Here is a 16,787-nt window from a genome sequence, read left to right on the forward strand (position 1 = left end):
AGAAAATTGATGAGATGGGACAAATATCAATAGAACTGTGTCAAATGTCCAATTTCCTCCATTCTGACATTCTGAACATAGTAAATGATTGAATCTGACTGATATGAGTTTATTTCCATTTTTGACACTTTATTACACAATACACGATAACAAGTTTACCATCATTTCTACATAATCAACTAACAATGTTGTAAAGATGCAGGAAATGTCAAACAAACACTTTTATGTGTCTTATTAATTAAATAATAAGACTGTTAACATGCCTAAGAATTGAATTTGAGGAAAAGTTAAAAAAAACAGCATGACTTCTAAAAAAATGACCCGATTATACTAATTTTCAAACTCAACCTGCATTTTAGTAAGATTGACCACTCCTGTGAGTTTAATGACAATTGGTCTATCTGTTTTTCTTATATTGTGTTTACAGTGTTGCATATATGCTAAAAAGTGAAAAAACAGCATAACTACTAAAATAGTGGCCCGATCATGCCGATTTTCTAACTTGACCTGTGTTTTAGTAAGATTGATTACTCCTGTGAGTTTCATGACAACAGGCCTATCGGTTCTCCTTAAAATGTGTTAACAGAGTTGCATATATGCTGTAAAGTGAAAAAACAGCATAACTTCTACAATAATGGCCCGATCATGCTGATTTTCTAACTTGACCTGCGTTTTATGAATATTCACCAGCTCTGTAAATATAAAGCCAAAAAGTAAAACTGCCCTCCACTTATCGTGTTTACGAGGAAAGTGCACGGCATCGGCATCGGCATCGCCATCGCCATCGGCATCGGCGACGACAGACGCAGGTGATGGCAATATGTACAGACACATCTGTGTCTGTACATAAAAATGACCACAAATTAAACTCATGGTTCTCCTGCTTTATATTGTTTTAATAGTGCAACATGTGCCACAGCAGCAGAAAGACATATACAATGATACACCCTGATATATGTGACCACGAGACATTCGTAATGCATTGACTTCTATTACTGAAGTTAGTTATTTTATTATTCATTCAAGTCACGTTCTTGATTCAATGGACCAAAAAAAAAAAAAAAAACTTAGGTCTGTTGGGAGTAGACATTGACCACGTAATTTTGTATGCAAAATATGCAAATATACACACATGTAAATACAACTCATTGTAATTATAATACAAACTTTGTCACACACCATTATTAACTTACTCAGTGATCAGACCAAAGTGCATATTGAGAAACTGAAAATTCTCCAAGGCTAGATCTATTTGGCAATGCATTTCAATCAACCTATCCATGTGCAAATACACCTGATTAATCTGTTACACAGATTCTACTACCTACAGGGTAAAACTATAGATGCCTTAAATGTACAGTAACAAATTAACCAGATTTCTTACATAACACATACAGCTGCAGTCATCTGCAGTGTATCTATGGGACGCATAAAATAAATAAAATAAAATAATAACATGAATAAAAACATTCTGAAGACAGACAAACTTGGGACATGAAGGCAACTATATCTTCCACTTTGGGCTTGGTGAGCTTATATCATACCTGGGAGGAGAAAATGGTGAATCTGCCATTAACCCGTGTTCTTTTTTTTTTAAATTTAATACCCTGCTTTTCAGCTGCAATGCACAGCATTCAGCTTTAACAAAAAAAAAAAAAAAAAAAAAAAAAAAAAAAAAAAAAAATACTAATTTTGTGCCACATGTATAAATGAACTCTCTGAGTTGAAGCACATTTGTTTTTCTATAGTGTGAAACACTCCCTCTGTTCTGGTGTCATACACAGCTGAAGTCCCATAGTTTCACTGTTTTGTCATAGGACCCTGACACTATGACACTGTCATTAAACTGAAGACACGTCACACCATCTGTGTGGTGCCTCAAAGTCACTAGTCTCTTGCCAGTTTCTAGATTCCACACCTGGAATTGAATGAAATGTTTTCATTTAATTATAAGCAAAAGAGCTTTTTTTCATTTAAAAATTATTACAAATGTTATGAATCAATTATATCAAGAAGCCCCCCCCCAAAAAAAAAAAAATAAAAAAAAATAAATAAATAAATAAATAAATACAATAAAAAAAGGATCTATCTAAACATCCCCAGCATGCAGTTATATTTCAACTTGTTGGACTCTTTTAAAGCTCTTTTTTATGAAAGAATAAAGAATGATGTGTATAGTATAATATCCAAACTACATATTGGAAGCCAAGTATTTTTCTTAGTGCAAGGTAAAAATTGATTATCAATACATTACAAACATCAGTTAAATATTTTTCAATAAAGATCAATCTAGTTTCATCCAATAAATTAAATTCCAAGCACTCTACCTTGAGTGTCCTATCATCAGAAGCACTGACCAGTCGCCAGGAGTCCGCCTGCAGACACCTGACCACCCTGGTGTGCCCCTCGGCCGCCTTCCAGTCGATGGTTTTAACACACTGACCACTGGTCATATCCCAGAACATGAGGTTACAGTCCAGTGAGCCGCTGATGATACGGTTACTGTCAAACTGCAGACAGGTCACGGCGTCCTGGTGACCTTCCAAGGTCATCTGACAGCTGCCGTCAAAGGTCCAGATCTAAAAGAAAGTCAAAGCGTTATATTTTTGTCTTTTTTATATACAGCAGAAAAAGCATATCCAAAATGCTTTAAGACTAAAGTTTACTCAAGTAATGCCAAGACAATACTTACACGATGCTCCTATCTATTTCAACCACAGGAATATCAAATATTTTCACATTATAAAAATTTGTTCCAATATATTTGTTTGTGATAAATGTTAATAGAGTTAAAAGGTGACAAATTACATCAAGTCTGTTGTATTGAATATTATCTGTACATAATTTATCAAGTTTTCAATTATTTTTGGCTAAAAATGAAATTTAATATCTGCCAACTATAATGCTCAATGATAGTTGGAAAGGTAGAATTTAATGGCCCTCAGTTTTGAGAAAGAGACAGATTATACCTTGATAGTTTTGTCTGCAGAACCAGAGACAATCTTCCTATTGTCAAACTGTGCACACAGCACAGCAGCATCATGGCCTCTGAAATGAAATGAAATAAATAAATAAATAAATAAATAAAGGTCATTGTAAAGCCCACATGTTTTAATCTATATTATGATAACAAAGAAATGAAAACTTTGCTCATTTATAGATCATGGATGGAAGTTTAAGTGAACCTTCACCTCAGCTTGTTCTGATGAACACTTATATAATATCTAATTTCCTTGGGTGAAAAAGAGGAAATTTTCTTATTCCTTGCTCAACCCATCCCTGCATCCTGATTTTATGTTTTGTATCATTTTTAGTTTAAACAGCTTAGTCCCATAGTTATCATAAAATTAAAATAATCTAGACCACCATGTCTTCCTGGCATTTCAGAAGAAAATATGGACCTCAAGTACTTTTATTTGAAAGGATTTTAAATCTCTAAGATCTGATTTGGAAATAGATACAATGCTTTGCAAACTATTTAGACATAAAAATGACTGGGCCATTTTCAAATGTGTTCAGCGTATCTTTTAAGTGTAAAACATTTTTTGTTCAAACCAACCTTAACATGGCCTATATCTAAACTCAAACTACAACATTAGACACCACAAGACAAAACTTCTCCCACCTGAGTGTCCGCCTGCACTGTCCAGTCTTGATGTCCCAGATCTTTAGAGTTTTGTCATATGACCCACTTATCACCTTCTCGTCATCCACCTGAAAAGTCAACCCATTATATAGGATTTAGTTTTCAGCTTAAATCAGTAATAATTTCACACCATTTCCAGTTTCCTCGGGTAAAAAAGATCAATTTGGATTAAGTCTCCTTTTACAAAAAAATTTACAGCTCAAAGTATTTTTTCCTGGGATACATGACATTTTTTCACATGCTGTATTATGTGAGGCCTTGGTCCAAAAAATTCATTGAGGACATATGTCAAAGTATCTATTTCAAATAAAAATGACTGGAATGAATGCAGTTTTATGTTTTTAATATTAAAAGTCCTAAAATATTTAAAAGACTTACCTGTAAACACCTGACAGTGTCTGTGTGTCCTATCATGGTCACCTTACAGGCAATACTGGACCAGCTCTGCTGCGTGGACAAATCCCAAACCTACAAGTTCATCATCATCAGCATTACTGTTGTGATAAATAACAATCATTTCCTAAAATTAAATCCATGTTTTTGCTTTTGGGAGTTATTTGCACAATGAATGTACAATTTTCAAAGATAATATTATAAATGGGCCTTTATCTTAAGAACTAAATATTTATACAAATATGATGAAACTCACAAGTCATATCTTTACAGTCATCACACTTAATTACACTGATAGCCAAAAAAGCATGATTTTACACAATGTCAAACATTTACATAACCAAATACTTACATGTTGTTCCAAGAAATATTTTTCTTTTAAATATTTTCAGGTGCGTGTCTTGAGTAAACTCCCCCTTCGTCCTTTAATTGCTCCACCCTATAAAAATGGTTTTCCATCTCTCCCTCATAGACCCCCCCTCCCCCAAATCCTACCTTAAAGGTCTCTCCTCCTTACCTTAATAGTTCTATCAGTTGACCCACTGACCAGTCTGTTCCCATCCAGATGTAGACAGCGGACAGTGCCAGAGTGACCCACCAATGTCTGAACTGACCAAGGGGTGTTGGTCCTGATGTTCCACACCTTGAAAGACAGACAAAATATTTGTAGAATATATGAGTATACAAAGTGATTTTCCTTGAAGAATATTTGAATGAGGTCTGACCAATATAAATAATTGTATAAGTCCATTTTCCCCAGATTTGAAAGAAAGCAACCGACTGTCACTCGTAACTTTTTTTATCTTCTTTATATCAGAGCCAAAACCCAAGCTCTTTTCTACGTCAAAACCAAATAAAAGTCATTTCCTTGCATCCAGTTGAACTTAATATTGATAATCAATATATTATTAAGTATTTAAAATTAATTTCCCATACTGACACAGATAGTGAGTAAAGAAAACACACTTTGAAATAACGATATCTAACATTTATCACATGGTATCATAGGATAACATAATTACTTACCTTGACTGTTTTATCTGAAGATCCACTCACTATTCGAGTGTCATCAAATTGAACACATGATATGCCTACAAGCAAGGAAAACAACTTTGAATGACAGCACAAAATAGTTATTAAATTAAGCCACAATGTGTACATAGCAAAGCCATCAGTTCTTAATTATAGTTTTTTGTTTTGCTAATGGCAGTACCATGAAGGAATATTTGGCTGAATTTATTATTCGGTTGACAGTTCACTTTTTGAATACTCAGATGATAATATTTGCAGTTTCCTCTTGCCAGAGAGACTCAATTAAACAAAATTTTGTCAAATATTTTAAAATGATTCTACATCAAGGAGGTAAATTCTGCAATCAAATCTGGGGGGCTTTTGACAGCCATTTTGACCTCACCTTGTGTGTGTCCTTCAAATGTCCGTACATGACAGCGACCTTTGAGCCAGTTATTCCTCAGACGATATCTTTCTGCAAAAACTTTCTTCCACTGGAAAAAAAAAAGCCATTTTAACATTTTGATGTGCCTCCAGCCATCTTCCTCAAACACAATGCAATAAAAGTATACTATCTCTTGTGAATAAAAATATCTTAGTTTGTAACCAAAGAACATCTGATCATTATTATTTACCAAAATCATGAAACTTTAAACAGCCATTTATTTTAATAAAGCACATCGACGGCTTCATTATTTTCCTAACAAAATTTGGAAATCATAGACACCTGACTCCAGTGTTTTTTTCTCTTTAGTCAAGTTAAATACACCATTTAGATCTATACAAATACTTCATATGTCTCTTAGAGCGCATTCTCAACGAATTAAGCCAGGCTTTACAAAGCCGGTGACCTAAAAATGGCGGACGTACATGAAAGAAAAACCGCCTAATCTTTTAATAGTCTCTCCGCCTCTCACACGCCTCCCCACACGTCGTCCCTGCAGGGTACAGTAATTAAATTGCGTCTCCGTTCGCCATGCGGAAGCTACCTGAGAAATATTAAGTGCGCATGCTCATCAGTTAAACTCATGGTGAAGAAAGCATGGTGGCTGAAGGCGATCGAAGGAAAAAAGCTCTTCTGTTCTATTATCTTTGAAAACAGAGACGAAAAAGGAATAATTTGGCCCGTAGAGCAGCAATGAATCGACTATCTACGGAGATAATATCACCAGAGATATTCACGGAAATATTAATGTTCGGAGCCGAGATTTAATTACTGTACCCCGCAGGGACGACGTGTGGGGAGGCGTGTGAGAGGCGGAGAGACTATTAAAAGATTAGGCGGTTTTTCTTTCATGTACGTCCGCCATTTTTAGGTCACCGGCTTTGTAAGGCCTGGCTTAATTCATTGAGAATGCGCTCTTACATGAACTGTGCCATCTGGCAGGATATTATTGATAAGCTGTTTCTGCTCTCCAGTTGTGGAGAGTCTCCACTGGGGCAGGCTGCAGAAGTGCCTCCAGAGACACAGTTCACTAGACAGCATATACCACTTCCTGCACACTTTAGAGGCTTGGCACAGGGTCTCTGGAAAAATAAAGAACAAATCATATATTATTCTATTCTAGCTCATTGCAAACACTGGGCTTTGCATCCCAAAAATCTGCGTGATAAGTTGGTCCTAAGTTTAAGGTAAAAATTCACTTAAGTTTAACCCAAGATTAATCAGGGTTAGTTCATTTACAGGAAAACATTATATCTTGCTCTCGTTAAAGGTAAGAAATGGCTAATGTTAAGAAAGCAGTGCACAATCATGGTGGATTACATGAAATTATTATCATTTATTTTAAAGTTTGCCTTCATATAAGTTTTATATATAAAAGCAAGAAAATATTCCTACCTGGGTCTAAAAAAGACATAACATAGAGCGCTAGGTTAGACGGCAACCATGACAAGACATCCTGACAGTTGGCTGGACAGCCAGCATGGAGTTTTGGTCCTACTTTCACTGAGAGTAAATGCATCTGGGGCAATCCACAGGATTCCTGCAATTGTGACAAAAAAGAAAAATATGTAAGTTAATAAATAATCAATTGTTACATGTAATTCATGGAATATTGATTTTGTAACATAGGAGCAATATATATATATATACAAGTTCCTATGACAGTGACAGCCATGACAAAACATAAGAGTTACTGCTAAGGCATAACTGCCCAGAATTGAGAAGGTAATTAAAGTTATTGATTGAAGTCTGAGATTTCCACATTTCCGATAAAGCACTTAGAGTATTCGATTTCTGATATAATAATTATTTTTTCTAGTCATTACACATCCCAGCTCCCTTTGGCAGCTCTTCTGGCTGGTTTATTTAAGTTTACAGACTTGTCTAAAATTTCAATTACTCAATGTTGTCAGCTTAGTTATGGATGTCTTTAGAGACTTTAAAAACAGTTGTTGATCACAATTTTGAAATGAAACTGCACTTTTTACTTTCACATCTTAAACTTCAATGGTTTTACATTTTTTTTGAGACCTCTGACATGACCAATCCTGTCACAAGAATAATGTCCATTATTTTATTAAGTTACCACAGCTGATTTTTACTGTGCACATATACCAGATCCGTCACAGCAAAAAGTAAAGGATCTGCCACAACTGAAGAGTAATGTACACACAAATCCAAGTAATTGCTCTCAGAAATTTGACAGCCTGCTCAGCTTGTTCACCAGTTCTAATCAAACCACATTCCACAATAGTCACTGAGAGCAGACTTGCAGTCTGCTGTTAGCAATCAGTGACAAGACGAGCACACACTTAAACCAAAAGATCTGACACATGAATAAGCTGCTGGAAAAATTAACAGGCAGTTTTCATGACAAGCTGCAGGAAAAATTAACAAGTAGTTTTTATGACTGACCTTTGCAAGTTTATTTGACCTGACAGACTGTTAACTTTTTTATGCCAAAAAATGTTTTTCAATTAAAGTACCAGTAATGTATTTAAGAATTTGTTTTTGGTGCAATGAGCAAATTAAGCAAATACAAGTGATTGAGACTCGTATTAAACAGGAGGAATACCATAATGATACCAGTAAGTCAATTAGTGAGTGGAAATTAGTGAGTGGAAATTAAGCTGATAGAAATTGAAATACTGTACTTTACTTTTGTAATCAATTTACCTGAACATATGAAGGAAAACATCATATACAGGATATTCATTAAAAAAAAAAAAATGGCAATGTAATTCACCAAAATTACATTACATAACAATGAAAAAAATCTCTCTTGTTTTGAATGCATTATAACTCTTAAGGCAACTGCAAAAAAAATTGAAGCAAAAAGGGCAACCCAGAGTTCAATGTGCTGCATTAAAAAGAAAAGTGCACATGCTGTTGCTGATGGCAAGAACAAATGCAGGCAACTACTTCTAATTCATGCAGGAAAAAGAAAAAAAAAACATCTGAAAGAAGGGATATTTGATTATATTCACATTCTACAGTCAGATTGATTTCCTTATTAAAATGTAACAAAAACTGAGGCATGACTCAAAGCTCTGCAGCACATTTAACCAACTTCTCATCAATCATCTTACCAAAATATCTTTTAACATTATGTTCTTTTGTTCATCGCTGAATTCTGCAAACCACACACTGATTGTCTGAAATGACAAGAAGACGACACTTATGTAATGTAATTTTACTTGACGATTCTCATAACATTTAGTTCACCACATTTAACACTGCCATATCTCTAAAATGTACAGTAATGAATGGCACAGAGTAAAAATAACATTTTACATTGTGAAGGTGAAATTTCAGTCAGTAAACACAGTAAATGGCAACGGTCCTGAAACATGGAAACCACTGACAGGTGACTTAGGATATGCCACTGCTACAAAACACTCATGTCTGTTTCTATCAAAATCTTTGATCAAGGGTTAGAGTTAACTGCAGATTTGTGGGTATCAGGTAAGTTAAAGTAAAAATCTTAACGTTTGAACTTTCAACCATGGCCAAAATTATTTCATCTCCCTAAGAGCGTAACAATTCAGTCATCATTTCTTCCCCTTTCATGACAGTTGCTTAAATATTTTCCAGATTTTTAGACTTGGAATTGAGATCTCAAAAACAGTTGTTTTATAGATTATAATTTCAACAGCAAATATGTATAGGGTTTCTGTAATTGGTGACAGATGTAATACTGATGCAATTTCCAGGAAATTTATCTCTTTATTCATTTCCTATATAAAGATCTAACACACATTATTAAGGGCATTTTCACATAATATCTGGTGGTCAACATGGTGTTACAGTTTTGAGCATGTATATAAACTTATTAATCAATCTCCATCACCAACCAATAAAGGCAGCCAAAAAATCAGAAATTATAGGGTGTCTGAGCAATTGCGTGACACAAAACCACCCATATACATACAACATGAATCTTGCCAACAACTGATTATTCTTTTACATCAAGAGCAGCCTGTACTTCCAAGAATTCCCGGTCCAGATACCCTGAGGTTCTATCTCATAATGAAAACTAACAACCAACGCCCCCTGGTGGCAACCAAAAGATTGCCTGAAATGCCACACAGATAATAAATCGTTGGATAAGTTCAAAAGTTCTCAAATAGCAGAAATAGAGGTTTGACTTTTGTCATGCAAGCAAAAAAATGTATTTAAAAAAAAAAAAAAGGCTTTAAGGTTGTTGGTTAAAAGACTTTTTGTGTGATAAAACACCTTATATTTCTACTACTTTACTTAGAAGAGATAAAAAATAAAGAGGGGGGCAATTATTTAAAAAGGGTCAAAACAAAATGTGGAATGGCCTTATAAAATATATTTAATGTCAAACAATTTGGTTTAACACACTCGAACCTAATTCAACAAGTCCCCTTTGGAAAAATGACAGAAGAAACCCACTATAGTCTTAGTATTTACCTGGCTACTGCACTGCACCAAGGAAACATAAGAAATGTCTGACAGGCAAACAGCAGATATCTTTGAAGTAATGTTGACTTTGATGTCGGGGCATTTGAAGATTTGTTTGAAACAGCGCTAAATCAGGAACCTTATACAACTTGACATTTCCAAATTAACATGTAAAACAAAATGTTTTCACATACTAGTATTCTAAATCAATAGTTCTAAAGTCAGACATGCAGCACGAGTGTAGGAAATGTCTTTCTGAACTCAAGTTAATTTAAGCCGGTGTCCCTGAGCGTTTCATCTGGGAAGCTTTCACTACTCATTTCTACTGAACTTATTTTGGAAGAATTCAACTCTGTAGACTAAACAACGTGCAAGCTAAGGAACTAACATATGCATGTTTACAGCCAACTGAGTGGCTTTCTATGAAAACATAAAATGACATAAGCCTGGAAATTAAATGGATTTTCAATAGACTCCAGTTACAAAAACCTTTAATTTATACATTTCCTGATTATAATTTACAAAACGTGGTGAAAATTAAACGAGGTTTTTCTTTTTCTTTTCCTTAGAATGAAGATGATGGTTTCAGTTAAAATGTATATATCCTTCTTAAAATATCAACACATTCAAAATATTTCAATATTTAAATTAACAATCATGATTCTTGTTTTATCTTTTTTTTTCTCCAAATATCATTCAGAATGTGCAATATGTCTCTCACCCCTCCTCCAAAAGAATGTCATTCTTTAGTACTAGTACATTAAAGTAACTTCTTTCACTTCTGACTCTTTGCAATGTTTCTTCAGAACAGCAAACAATATGCTACTGACAACAGTCATATATTACTGACACTGTATACTAACTGGGTTTTCAAAAAGTGTACTTACATCTTTCCTCTTTTTAAACTCGAGTGGTCCCACTTCTGCCTTTGTCTTAAGTAGGCCTGCCCTGTCCCTGTCAATACTGTTATTATCGATAATGTAACTGCTGCTATCATTGTTACTGCTACTGTCATTGTTAAAACTGCCACCACTGATACTCCTGGTCAAATCCTCTGTCTCTGCCTCGTCGTCCTGTACTTGGCAGTTACAAACACTGGGCCCAGCTTGGCTGGCCATGTGGTACAGGTTATCACAAATTCCAAGGTGAGATTTCCCCCCGGGGAGCCGCGCCCATCCCCGACTACTGGAGTAGTTGGGTAAGCTGCTGTACTTTAACGAGGACAACTCAGGTGACACTGACGGAGTTCTGATATGCATAGTGAGGAGTCCATCAAAGGAAGAGCGCCTGCCAACTTGAGAAAGAGATGGAGGAATGAGTAGGTGTTCAGTATGCTCAGCACTAGTGGTAGCAGCGGCAGCATTAAGGTCTCTACTGCCTCTGGTTGGCAAGAAGCCACTACTATCACTGTGGGCTGCAATGCCTGGTTCAGCCAGAGCCAGATGACCTTTGACATGACCTCTGACATGACCTCTGACCTTTGTTTGGTTGATTGCCCTGTGGGGACATGATATGTTAGATTTCTGGTCACATACACACAATAGGTCAGAGGGCACGGAGAAACTCAAAGGTAGACTGGGGTTTTCACTCAGGGCTGATTCTGGATTCAGTCTTTCAGTATCAAGACTTTTGGAGATGGACAGTGCCTTTTTCTTCCTGGACCGGACAAACTTGGAGGGCTTGCTGTTCATCTTTGAAGCCTCTAACTGGTGAAACAATGCCCTTGCGACGCTCGGCTTCAAGCAGCTCTGTTCGTCAATCTCACTGTTTGGATAGAGCTGTGACTTACGCACTCCACTTTGCTCACCAAACTCAAAGAATTCATCGCTGGACGAGCTGCTTTCCATCCATCCAGCATGGGATCCATTGCTCAGCCCTAAAATATCGTCTGCTGAATGTAGGGGTGAAAGGTCAACATCCATGGGGTCATCCGTTAGGCAGCCTCCCTCTGGCATGGCTCCATCCTCGGACTGAGTCTCCCGACTGCCCTTGGCTTTTCTTGTAAACCACGCCACCTTTTCCCAGACCTTTGAACGCCCCTTGGCACGTTTTGTAGGAGGTTTTGCACTGTCTGAGTCGCTTGGGCTGAGATACCACTCCCCCAGTGATCCTGCTGCCCCCGCCCCAGGGGAACTTTCACTGGGGCCACCCTCCATATCAAAATCTAAAATAATAACAATAATAATAATAATAAAATAAAATTTAAATTCTTTCACTTTATGACAAGGTTAACTCTGGTGCAATTTCTATTACGATTAATTATCTACATATTAAAGGCATGCTATCCACCTTTGGAAATGTCTTAAATTCAAATTTTCTGTCTTCAAATCCTACAAAGCTACTTACTGTACTAACTTAATCTTTCCTAATTTATCCCTTTAACACAATAATACCCCTCAAATAACAGGCCTGCTGTCACTAGCTCATGAAACACATAGGAGGACATGGAATACTAAAGGTAAGGGCAAACAAATAGAACTAAATTTATTACTTGAAAATGGTATAAACATTGAATCTAAGTGCAGGGACAGACTGAGAAATGATTTGTGAGAGGGAGAAAATTACTTTCTAGATTTTCAAAAGGAAAATTAGATTTGGCAGCAAAAGCCTGGATAGGATACCTTAAACAATGATAGACTGCCAAAAAGAAAATATGAAATAAGACTTTTATTAATATATATCTAATTTCCTGTGTTTCAAGAACTTCTGATTGGGATTATTATTGAATTATATGATTCAGCCAATCACCAAAATAATGATAATGGTAATAATCAGTTAGGACTATCCCTTTTGCTATTACTATTACTGTAAATAAACAGATGGAACTAATATCTGAGCACATCAATTGCAAATAAGCATATATAAGAAATGAATCATTTTGGTTTAAATTTCTCCAGCTATTCTCTTAACTCAAAAAAAAAAAAAAAAAAAAAAAAAAAACTCAGTAAGTCAATATTGGCAAAACCTGAGATGAAGTCTATTTCAAAATGTCTACAGCTTCATCATGCTAAAAAACCATGACTAAAATGTCAATTTAGAAACAATGAACCAGACAAAATGTATAAAGATATTATAAAAGCAATTCATTTCATTCCCTGGGCCTTCTTGTTCATTCAGAAACACAATCACAGGGCGATTCAAATCAGCATGCTATAATCTTGTACTGATACATGGGCAAAGCTATGGGGAAAACAGTTCAATTCAGATACAAGCATAAGACCATAAATGACATTTGCAGTTCAGTATGATGGGCTTTAATGGCTATGTACTTTGTAAAACTGACCATTATATTGGTATTGTGTCCAATATTCTCTTAACCTTGACTGAGGATATGAGTGTTAATTAACAGAGGTGAGGGTGTTATTTGCAAAGTTACTGATAAATTCCAAATAATATATAATAATAATTTTTTTCTTTTCTTTCTTACAATTACAACATTGACCATCATTACCTGCCAACTGTTAACATGCCAATCAAAACTGAAACTAACTTGATTTTGTAACTTTAAAAAATTAATTTAGCATTGCTGACATAGAAACAATTTTGAAAAAAAATTATAAACTAAGATCATTGATTTTTTTTTTTTTTTGAAAACTGCAATTGAAAGTATGTTCACAATCGAACAAAAATAATCTGGGCTCTCTTAAAATTAAGAGCTAATATACCTGTATACCTTTCTACAGATGATAAGTTATTCCTCTATTTATTAATTTACAAAGAACCTGTCAACTCACAGCACATGTGATTTGGTATTAAATTTTACCTTTGTGAATAATAAAAATGAAACTGCTCTGTCTTCTTTGACAAAACAGTGACTCATGCTTCAAGGTGAAAAAGGTTTGAAGCATACCAATCTGTTATTTACACGCATTGCTATGATAAAAGGTATGAATCACCAGATGAGCCATTTGAGAATCCCATAGGAGGTGACATACTAGAACACAGAAAACTGATCTGCTTGTTCACAAAAGAAAACTTGGTCAAATGGAAACTTCAGGAAAATAAATTAATAATCATAGCAGAAAATAAAATAATGAATAACTGGGATTTAAAATATAAATAGAAATAGAAATAAAATTTATAAATAAGTTGCAGTAGCTCCTAAACTTGTTTAAACACAAATTCTGATTTCTAACATTGACAATTTAATGACTTGGTTTTTGGGGGCAGGTTTGAGGCTCAAAAGCAGTCTGTAAATCCCCATGTCTCCCATCATGTTTAACCACTAGTTTAAAACCTATAGACAGCAAGGGGATGGGTGGGGCAGGGGGGCAAGGACAGTCACAATCAAGTATCTCTTCCCTAACATTAAAACTTATGCATTTTTCCTCCTTAAACTGTTTTGAGCAAAGCCCACAGATATGCAAAATCAATATTGCTCACTGATAAATAATGAGCTTGAAATAGGCTATCTGAATACATTAAAAGCCTACCAATCTTGATTGCCATCTGTCTCTCCTTTCTTGGCCAGTCAAACTTGCTTGATAACAAACAGTTCAGGAGGCAATAATCAAATAAATCAAGGGTTTGAGAAAGAAATAATTGGTGCAATGCACTCTACAAAATATTTTTTGATCACGTTTTTGATATTTTTCCTCTAATACTCACTGCCAACTTCTCCCAGTTCATTCAACAGAAAAATGCAACTGCAAAGGTTTCCAGTGAACTGAAATTCATTCCCCCTTCAAAACACATTTTAAACCTTGGTACACTATCACTTATTGAGATGTTTTCCAACAACAAAGATTAATTTTTTTTCAATGGTATATCCTAGTAGAGTAACAATCATCAACAATACCAGAAAAAAAGATTATTACAATGCTGGGAATAGTCAGTTACTAGGTCTGTTAAAGATGTATGATCCCTTTTAAACATTGAGACCAAAATTTGATAACTTTTGATAGATAAGACATTTGAATAAGTGGAAAGCTTGCAATGTACATGTAAGTTACTTCTGTTATATATCTTACTGTAGATCAATCAGATCTCGTACATTTCTTCTCCTTGAACTCCAGTGAGACATTTAAAATGTCATCTTAGGCATGTGCACACACTGTGAATAATACAACTCCAGTGTCGTGTTTCCAGGCAAGATGAGCTGACTTAACTTAGCAGACCCCATGCAAACAGACTATTTACTTATTAACAGACTATTTCATTACATTAAGCTCACCAAAGAAACTAAATCCAAGGGCTGAGCACACCAAATAGTACAGGACTCTGTTATAATGATGGTGGGCAGGATGATAGGGATAAGTGTTACTCACTGTGACACTCAGGCAGGGGTTGAAGTAATATTTGAACACTGAAGATCCAAATTGACATCTTTATTCCATGTATACTAACAGCTGATAATTGCAATAAAATCAATTTATAACATATGATCATGTAGTGCATGATATGGATGTGCAATAATAACATCCTGCATGAATTGTAGTATGTTACATTTTATAACTAGAGGAACCTTTCAGAGGTTTGTGGATAAAATTATCCTTCAGGAGTTTGTGGATATATCCATCAGGGGTTTGTGGATATATCCATCAGGGCTTTGTTGATTTGTCCATCAGGGCTTTGTGGATATCCATCAGGCATTTGTGGATTTATCCATTTGGGGTTTATGGATATCCATCGCGGGTTTGTGGATTTATACATAAGAAGCTTTACGGTATATTTGCATATACCCTTTGTAAACCTATTCTCTGATCACAGGGTGCGCTAGTACTAAGTCGTCTAGCTGTTACAAAATTACTATTTTGCACTTTGTGCAATGTCAAATAATCACGAGGAACACGTTCCTCACCAGACAGGCATTTTTACACCTAGGTGCTGAGGAGGGCACATCCCTGTCTATGTTACAAACCATCAAATTGGGTGTTTGAATTTCCACAGGGGCTCATACTCATTTCAGAAGCCTCTGGTATCAGGGAGTACTGTAACCCCACCCATCTTTGTCCAAGCTTCTGCCAACTTACATGTAGTAGTACAGTATGTATGGGACCATTTCCAGACCTGTCGTACTAACTTTGGATCGATCTATCTCCTAGGGGATTATCGCTAAATTGCAATCAACTTAAGTGGCTTAGATGTCTGTTATGCCTACTGAAGCTGATAGGGGGTAATTAACTATCATTTATCAGACATCTAAGCCGCATAAGCTGAAAGCAACTGGAGAAACCACTTGGAGAATGGAGATAGACCGATCCCATTAGATCGATCTAGGTATGGGAACCCAGTCTATGTGTTGAAGACAACTATATCAACAGTATTTAATATAATATATACTATCTAGGGCGTCTGTCTCAGTTTAAAACAATGTACAATGACAGTGGCAGTTACAATCAGTATTTCTAGCAATTACTTATAACACTTAATTAGAGACTCGGTGCTGTAAGTTTGTTTATATTGGCATACACTACAGCGTTCATGAGCATTTTCTATGGCATTTTCTTTCCTCAAGTTTTAAATACTGCGAGAACTTCATTAGATGATGCCGAAACCTATGAAATATCTATAAATTTCTTCAATATTTCAATATCGTATCAATATCGTGTACAACACACATAAACAGACACTGCAGACACAATTTAAGATCAACTTAATCAAGTTTTGGTCCCTGAGCTCATCAGGCTACATATTTAACCAGTCCCACAATTATACAAGAAATGAAGCTTGCACAGTAATTGATTACGCTATTTGACACCACACCATGTATATCCTTACCTATTCTCTGAACTTTTTAGCACCCACTCCCATTACGAGATAAGTCTGTGATTATTTTTCTAAATTTAGGTCTACCTGGGTTCATTTATACTCTCAACCCAAACGCAGTATTGGCTTTATGAAAGGGGTGTTAGGGCGATTAGT

The 16,787-nt window shown here is 35.6% G+C and overlaps 1 protein-coding gene across 1 annotated transcript; it reads right to left on the minus strand.

The window, feature by feature from the left end:
• Window positions 1-578: 578 nt before the first annotated feature.
• Window positions 579-16,772, minus strand: LOC106162354 (uncharacterized). Its single transcript, XM_013539627.2, has 13 exons — window positions 16,644-16,772; window positions 10,811-12,087; window positions 8,585-8,650; window positions 6,891-7,035; window positions 6,417-6,577; window positions 5,454-5,544; window positions 5,066-5,130; window positions 4,557-4,682; window positions 4,025-4,114; window positions 3,626-3,714; window positions 2,970-3,048; window positions 2,328-2,579; window positions 579-1,918 (listed from the first exon to the last, which is right to left on the minus strand). Exons 2-13 carry the CDS (start codon window positions 12,077-12,079, stop codon window positions 1,775-1,777), a joined length of 2,577 nt encoding a protein of 858 aa, XP_013395081.1. The 5' UTR covers window positions 12,080-12,087; window positions 16,644-16,772; the 3' UTR covers window positions 579-1,774.
• Between the last annotated feature and the right edge of the window lie 15 nt (window positions 16,773-16,787).

The sequence above is a fragment of the Lingula anatina genome, chromosome 6 (genome assembly GCF_051362555.1).
Source record: "Lingula anatina isolate TDL-2025a chromosome 6, LinAna3.0, whole genome shotgun sequence".
Classification (NCBI taxonomy): Eukaryota; Metazoa; Brachiopoda; class Lingulata; order Lingulida; family Lingulidae; genus Lingula; species Lingula anatina.